Genomic DNA, 8,299 nt, shown 5'->3' on the forward strand with positions numbered 1-8,299 from the left:
CATGATTGAAGAAATATTGGAATTGAAAAGCCCATTTTAACCTACTTAGGTTAAGATTTTAGAAAATACATTTATATAAGGACATAGTATTAAATCGTTTTAGTATGCATGGATTATTTTCTTTATTTTCACATCCACATAGGATTGAAATACTTAAACGTTAAAAGACGAAACAATAACATTTTCACTTTTTATTTTTTACTTTTTAAAAAGCATATATACAAGTTAAAATATTAGTCATTCAGTAATATTTCACAGTCGACAATTATTATTGAAGGGTAATTCAACACACAAAGGAAACCCGCAGGTTTAGTTGTCACAGTTTTTGCAATTAAATGTTTTTTTAAGACAACTTTTTTTAAGTGCTATATTTGTGAAATTATTAAAAAATACCGTCTTCAGAATATACTAAAAACAAAATTAATATTAAGTTGGAATTTATTTTTTTTAATATGAAAATTGTAGTAACTCACTCCGACCCTTTTGAATGTCACATCATCGCCATATTGTTAGTTGTCTTATTGGTAAATCAAGAGAAAACTATATCAAAATTAAACTTTTAGTTTTCAATATTGCATTTATGTCAAACTTACAACTATTCGATTCAAGTGAATTAAATCCATAAATAGGTAACAACAAGTTAATAAAACGTAACAAAGTTGTACCAGTCGCATAATTTCAAATCTGTTGGTATTTTTTATGCATTCATGATTCACCCATAGTAACTGTGAACACCATCTTTATACTTAAAGTGGTTGATCAAGCATGCTTGCCTTCTTTTTTTTCATTCAATTCTGCTTTTTTTTCAGTTTCTGATTTTTTGAATTATTAAATAAATCAAGAACCACTCGTTTAAGTTTTGATTTTGATACGTCTACATTTGCAGATAAATATTCGCTAAAAAATGTACAACATAAAAGATTGTCAATTAGAATTCAGAAGTTTGTACCTCTACAGGACACTCATTAAGTGTTATAAAAAATCTCAAAAAGATGATTTAAGTACATTTGAAAAATACCAAATCAAGTTTTTAAGGAAACTATATAAGTACGTAGGTCAAGATAAGGAGTCTCGATTAAACACCCTGTGTAAATTATAAGATATATAAAATAGATTTAGATATAAATCAACGACAAATACATTTGTCTGAAAAGCGCTCTTTGATGTCTATAATATTATTGATACGCCAATATAACACGTAATAAGTATAATATAATCGTTATAACATATATATATATATTATATACATACACGTAGGGCGTAGACAGACTGCAAGACGTGTTGATAGTATGTTGGTTAGCTTGGAGTTGTACATCGACAACATTCCTCCGCAGTAGGTAACTGTATACCTACACATATATTTCAGTACGTTACACAATATTATGATACAATACGTATTGCCAATAACCAACAATATTATATATTATATATGTACATTGTACATGTATCGCAATGATATCGTTTAGTTGATGATATTACATGCTCCGATTGTTCCGCACATTCGTGTGTGTATATAATAGATATTTCGGACCAACGGGGCGCACCGTATAACATATAGTACACCTGTATAATAGTATATAATATTATTCATTACGATCGAGTAATTAAAATAGGAGTTATTAAAACCGCGCGGTATCCGACGTATAATGGATTGACATTAGGTATGTGAACTCGAGCACGGTATTCGCGGTTACGGGACGTTCAATAATATTATACCGGTAATATATTATTATACATACTGCGTGTGTGTACGCTATCATAACCCGAACACGCCGTCGAGAGTGTACCTATATACATAATAATATTATAATAACTGTTACACTCGTCGTCGTATACCGACGGCACATGACGTATAACATGATATCATTGATAAAATAATAATAATTATTATTAACGGACATGTCGCATTATTTACGGACGAATTATTGCTATTTTGTATCGTCGTATATACCTATAATATATATACGATATTATACACGGATATTTGTTTCGTATACAGGTATATACGAGATCTGCAGTGCGGTATAACTATACGCGCCGGTGCCGCACAAGCGACCAAGGACACGCGGACGTTATTACCTAATTATATATTATCACCATCGTATGCGATGATGATGATGGGTTGATCTGTATCAACCACGAGGGTGGTTATTGTAATGCATAATATTATAATATTATGTACCTACTCGCGGACGAGGGCGGTTGTGGAGGTGAAAATAGGCGGGCTAGTATGAAAAACGATGAAAACAAAATAGAGGCGCGAAAAATTTTAGTCCGAAAAGGGTTAGTTGGTCGGTCGTGTTATGCCTTCTATGCGACCGTCGAGTCAGCAATAAGCATATTATTACACGACAAAATGTAGCCTTCTATATTTGGGATGCGCCTACACGTGGGGTACCGTCACAGTCGTGTACCTACCGTACCTGCTATGTAATATTATAATTAACCCCAAAGACGACTCTTTGGCCCGTGTAATAGAACAGCCAACGACGACTATTTCCAAAACGTCATTAAAAAAAAAAATATGAAAATTGATAATCGATTTTTGGAGGTTTTTCTTTCTTTAAAGTTGAGCCAAAATAGTTTGTCGTTCGTTCAACGGCATTAGTCCAGTATATTATAATGTTATAGGTCATAAAACGGAGCTGATCCATTTTCCTCCAAAAAAAAAAAAAATAATTGTTGACCATTTTCTATTTTCCTCCAAATTCCAACAAATAAAATAATAAAATTGTATGAAATATTATATTTTTTTTTGTAGTACAAAGTAAAATAATACGACGTTTGTTTGCTGGAAAGTCTTTTGATTTTTTTGGAGTATGAATACTTCTTATCTATTATATAAAAATAAGTCCGGTTTTCCTCCCTGACGCTATAACTCCAGAACGCACGAACCGATTTCCACGGTTTTGCATTCGTTGGAAAGGTCTTGGGCTCCGTGAGGTTTATAGCAAAGAAAATTCTGGAAAATTCAGGAAAAATTCAACAGAAAAGTGGGGAAATCGTTTTTCACATACAGCGCCATCTATTATACATAGCATGTACTTCAAACCAATAGCAACGGTGCGTGATAAAGTGTGTGACAGATAGTCATTATTCTCTGCTCAGTTAATTTCATTTAAGCTCAGTGTAAATTATGTGGATCGTGCATTTGAAGTTAAATTCAACACTCTGTCCATAGTCCAAAATGCCTAGAGAACGACGTGCGAACATCGGCCGCCGCACAAGACATGCAAGCCAGCAACAAGTCTATTCAAGGAACTTAAGAGAAGAAAGACAAAATATAATAAGAGAAAATGACCGATTGAGACATCGCGTGAGCACACGAAGATCATTGGCATCATACAATCGCTTGGCATTCCAATATGATCCCACTGCGAACTACAGTGATGATGAAAATTTGGATATTGGACGAATGACGACTATATGCCGATATTGCAATGCGGTAAAGTTCAAAAGAGAAACGGTTGGATTGTGCTGCGCAAGTGGAAAAGTCAAACTGGATCCATTACTTTTCAGCCACTGAAAACATTGTTTGATGGAAGTGATCCCGATTCCAGCCATTTTCTTCAACACATCCTTGAATACAATAACTGCTTTCGCATGACTTCCTTTGGAGCTAATATCATTCGAGAAGGCGGCTTCATGCCGACTTGCAAGGTAAAAGATACAACACACATAACCAACACATAATTGCAACACATAACAACTTCATATACACCACACACTACACCATCACACGATTTACAATGTATTCATGAACAAATTTTAATGATTATTTGCAATTACAGATACAAGGTCAAATATATCATTTGCATGGTTCAATGGTGCCAACACCAGATGAACCGCATCAATTTCTGCAAATATATTTCATTTCGTCGATGGTGGATCAGCTGAACGTGCGGTGCAATATACAGGGAGCACAACAGTTAAAGAGACGAATTATTGAACAGTTGCAAGCATTTTTTCACGCTAATAATGCTGTGGTTAATATGTTCAAAACAGCATTGGAACGAATGCCATCGGATACGCACAAATTTGTCATAAGAGCGGATTGTACTCCAACAGGTGAACATGTGCGAAGATTCAATGCACCCACCGTTAATGATGTTGCTGCAATTATTGTTGGCGATCCAACTAAATCACGAGACATTGTCGTTCAGCGAAGAAGCAATATCATGCATCGTGTAAACGAGACACATCGTTTGTACGATGCGTTACAATATCCAATCATTTATTGGCAAGGGCAAGACGGATACGACATCACGTTGAAGATGGTCGATCCAATTACAGGTACAATATTCACACACTAATTATTTCCATTATTACTTTTATTGGTTTCCATTAACAATTCATTTAATTTTGCATTTTCAGGAGTATCAACGAATAATAAAAATCTAAGCGCAATGAATTACTATGCGTATCGTATGATGATTCGTACACATGAGGAGAATGTCATTCTGAAGTGCGGTCGGCTATTCCAGCAATTCGCTGTCGACATGTATGTCAAAGTCGAGACCGAACGTTTAGCGTTCATCAGATTCAATCAGCCAAAGCTACGATCTGAGGACTATATACACTTGCGTGATGCTATTCATTCAGATGGTGATGTTCAGAATATTGGACGACTGACGATTCTCCCATCAACTTATATCGGAAGCCCACGCCACATGCACGAATACGCTCAAGACGCTATGACGTACGTGCGAAATTATGGAACTCCGGATTTATTTATTACGGTCACATGCAATCCGAAGTGGACGGAAATTGAACGCGAGTTGGAACCGGGTCAAAAACCGCAAGATCGCCATGACATAATCGCCAGAGTATTTCAGCAAAAACTCAAGGTTATGATGGATGTGCTTACTAAGTATCGAGTTTTTGGTGACACACGTTGTTATATGTACTCGGTGGAATGGCAGAAGCGTGGACTACCGCATGCTCATATCCTAATTTGGTTGCTGAACAAATTACATTCAAATGAAGTGGATGACATCATATCAGCTGAAATTCCTGATCCAGTCACTGATCCCCGTCTACACGACATTGTGACGACACAGATGGTGCATGGACCGTGCGGTGCATTAAATCCATTATCGCCTTGCATGGCTGATGGAAAGTGCACAAAACGATATCCGCTATAGTCCGATATAGTTGCTGAAACAGTCACAGGGAACGATGGATATCCAGTTTATCGTCGGCGTTCAAAAGAAGATAACGGTCGAACTATCAAAGTTAAAGTTCAAAATCAAGAGATTGAGATCGGAAATGAATTCATTGTACCATATTGCCCGCTACTATCACGAATTTTCTAAACACATGCAAATGTTGAGAGTTGTCATTCGGCCAAATCAATCAAATATTTGTGCAAGTACGTCACAAAAGGCAGCGACATGGCTGTGTTTGGTATTGCGTCGGAAAATGTGAATGACGAAATCAGCAACTTCCAAATGGGCAGATACGTCAGTACTAATGAAGCACTGTGGCGATTATTGTCATTTCAAATTCATGAAAGATATCCCACAGTTGTACATTTAGCAGTGCATTTGGAAAATGGCCAAAGAGTTTACTTCACTGAGGCTAATGCGGCACAACAAGCTGAGAGACCACCATCGACAACATTGACTAGCTTCTTTGCAATGTGTGAAGCAGATCCATTCGCAGCGACGCTGATGTACGTTGAAATGCCCAAGTATTACACTTGGAATCAATCAACAAAGAAATTCCAACGTCGCAAACAAGGAACCCCAGTTCCAGACTGGCCACAGGTGTTTTCAACTGATGCACTAGGTCGTATGTATACTGTTCATCCTAGAAACGATGAATGTTTTTATTTGCGACTGCTGTTAGTAAATGTACGTGGACCGAAATCATTTGCGCATTTGAAAACTGTGAATGGCCACCAATGCCAAACATATCGAGAAGCATGTCAACTATTGGGTTTGCTGGAGAACGATTCTCATTGGGATTTAACACTTGCAGATTCAGTTGTTTCATCAAATGCGTACCAAATACGAACGCTGTTCGCAATTATCATCACCACATGTTTTCCTTCACAACCAATTCAGTTATGGAACAAATACAAAGACGCCATATGTGAAGATATCTTGCATCGCTTGCGTATTCAAACGAATAATCCTGACATCCAAATAACCGATGAAATCTACAATGAAGGATTGATTCTGATTGAGGATCAATGCTTGACTATTGCAAACAAGCTACTGATTGAAGTAGGAATGATTGCGCCAAATCGATCGATGCACGATGCATTCAACCAAGAATTAAATCGAGAGCTGCAATACAATGTTGATACATTGCAGGAATTCGTTAGAAATAATGTTCCGTTGCTGAATGAACAGCAAAAACAAGTATACAAAACATTAATGCAAGCGGTGGACAATAATACTGGTGGTCTATTCTTCCTGGATGCACCTGGAGGAACAGGGAAAACATTTGTCATTTCATTGATTTTGGCCACTATTCGATCAAGATGTGACATAGCTTTGGCGTTAGCATCATCTGGAATTGCGGCGACTCTTCTAGATGGCGGTCGTACTGCACATTCTGCGCTTAAGTTGCCACTCAATTTAAACACAATTGATACTCCAACGTGCAATATTTCCCGATCCAGTGCAATGGGAAAATTGTTAATGCAATGCAAGCTCATTGTTTGGGATGAGTGCACAATGGCACATAAGAAATCACTTGAAGCACTTAACTTCACACTGAAGGATCTTCGGAGAAATAACAACATCTTTGGCGGCTTGATGATATTGTTGGCAGGCGATTTCAGGCAGACGTTGCCAGTAGTTCCCCGTGGAACGCCTGCAGATGAATTGAATGCTTGCCTAAAGGCATCACCTTCATGGAATAACGTAAAAACATTATCGCTAACCACTAATATGAGAGTTCAACTTCAAAATGATCAAAGTGCTGCACAATTTTCCAAACAATTATTAGATCTTGGAAATGGAAAAGTCCCAGTTGATGCGACATCTGGATTAATTACTCTTACCAACGACTTTTGCCGATTTGTAGACACTCAATTAGTTCTTATTGAAAATGTTTTCCCAAACATTAGTGAGAATTATAAGAATTATGCTTGGTTAAGTCAACGAGCAATTCTTGCAGCAAAGAATAATGATGTCCACGCACTGAATTTCACCATTCAATCAAAAATTGCTGGCGATTTGGTGACATACAAATCCGTTGATTCAATAACAAATCCCGATGATGTAGTAAATTATCCAACGGAGTTTTTGAACTCTCTGAAGATACCAGGATTTCCACCACATAACTTGCAACTGAAAGTTGGTACAGTTATTTTGATACTGCGTAATTTGAATCCACCGCGACTTTGCAACGGTACTCGAATTTCGGTAAAGAGACTTATGCCGAATTTAATTGAGGCAACCATTATTAACGGAAAGTACGCAGGTGAAAATGTATGTATTCCTCGAATACCAATGATTCCGACTGATCTTCCGTTTGACTTCAAACGATTGCAATTCCCAGTTCGCCTTGCGTTCGCAATGACAATTAATAAGTCGCAAGGCCAATCGCTTAGTGTTTGCGGGATAAATTTGGAAAATCATTGTTTTTCACATGGACAGTTATACGTTGCGTGTTCACGAGTTGGGAAACCATCCGCTTTGTTTGTGTTAACGTCAGACCAAAAAACAAAAATGTGGTTTACCAAAGAGCACTACAATGAAACAATTAAATAACACTTCATTTTAGTAGGTAATTGAAATGAATTTATTACTGTTGTGAAATGAAATAAATATTTTCCTTTTCAAATATATAACAAAAAAAATTTTTTTTCTTTATCTTTTAATCACCAAACGAAATGTTACATAAAACGAATCTGGTGGCGAAACGGAGTTCGCCGGGTCTGCTAGTTTGACAATAAATATAAGTTTGAATTTGCTTCATAATATTGAGCCACATAAATATATTTTTCTTTGTTAACATTTTCTATAAAATGTGAATGGAATGACTCACATGCATTATTGTATAACCATATCATGATAAAAAATATAAGTAGGTCAGCATTGCGGTGGAGGTAGTTTGCCGTATCGTCCCTTCGGTCCTCGGACAGGATAGTGTAAATTCGTAGTATTCAATTTGAATGCAATTATTGCATTCGATAAAAAACGATTCTGAGCGAACGAAAGAATATTTTTTATTTCAATAAATATTTAAATATAATTCGTTTCTATGGTGATAAACAAAGCGTTAGAAATTGAAATCTCGTTTTTTCGTAATTTTTCGGTGTTTTTCCGTGGCGTTAAATAAC

At 36.5% G+C, this 8,299-nt stretch overlaps 2 protein-coding genes across 2 annotated transcripts; both read left to right on the forward strand.

Annotated features, from left to right (window-relative positions):
• Positions 1 to 2,233: 2,233 nt before the first annotated feature.
• Positions 2,234 to 5,144, forward strand: LOC126552486 (uncharacterized). Its single transcript, XM_050207188.1, has 3 exons — positions 2,234 to 3,660; positions 3,792 to 4,293; positions 4,375 to 5,144. Exons 1-3 carry the CDS (start codon positions 3,427 to 3,429, stop codon positions 5,142 to 5,144), a joined length of 1,506 nt encoding a protein of 501 aa, XP_050063145.1. The 5' UTR covers positions 2,234 to 3,426.
• A 249-nt stretch (positions 5,145 to 5,393) lies between these two features.
• On the forward strand, positions 5,394 to 7,727 carry LOC126552487 (uncharacterized). Its single transcript, XM_050207189.1, has one exon. The coding sequence runs from the start codon at positions 5,394 to 5,396 to the stop codon at positions 7,725 to 7,727; it is 2,334 nt and encodes a 777-aa protein (XP_050063146.1).
• Positions 7,728 to 8,299: the final 572 nt, after the last annotated feature.

Source organism: Aphis gossypii, chromosome X, assembly GCF_020184175.1.
Source record: "Aphis gossypii isolate Hap1 chromosome X, ASM2018417v2, whole genome shotgun sequence".
Lineage (NCBI taxonomy): Eukaryota > Metazoa > Arthropoda > Insecta > Hemiptera > Aphididae > Aphis > Aphis gossypii.

What these genes read in the sequence shown, in the direction of transcription:
- LOC126552486 (XM_050207188.1), top strand. Translation starts at nt 3,427, where the DNA reads ATGCCGATATTGCAATGCGGTAAAGTTCAAAAGAGAAACGGTTGGATT. An exon ending in GCTTCATGCCGACTTGCAAG is followed by an intron (nt 3,661 to 3,791) that starts GTAAAAGATACA and finishes TTGCAATTACAG; the next exon opens with ATACAAGGTCAAATATATCA. An exon ending in GATGGTCGATCCAATTACAG is followed by an intron (nt 4,294 to 4,374) that starts GTACAATATTCA and finishes TTGCATTTTCAG; the next exon opens with GAGTATCAACGAATAATAAA.
- LOC126552487 (XM_050207189.1), top strand. Translation starts at nt 5,394, where the DNA reads ATGGCTGTGTTTGGTATTGCGTCGGAAAATGTGAATGACGAAATCAGC.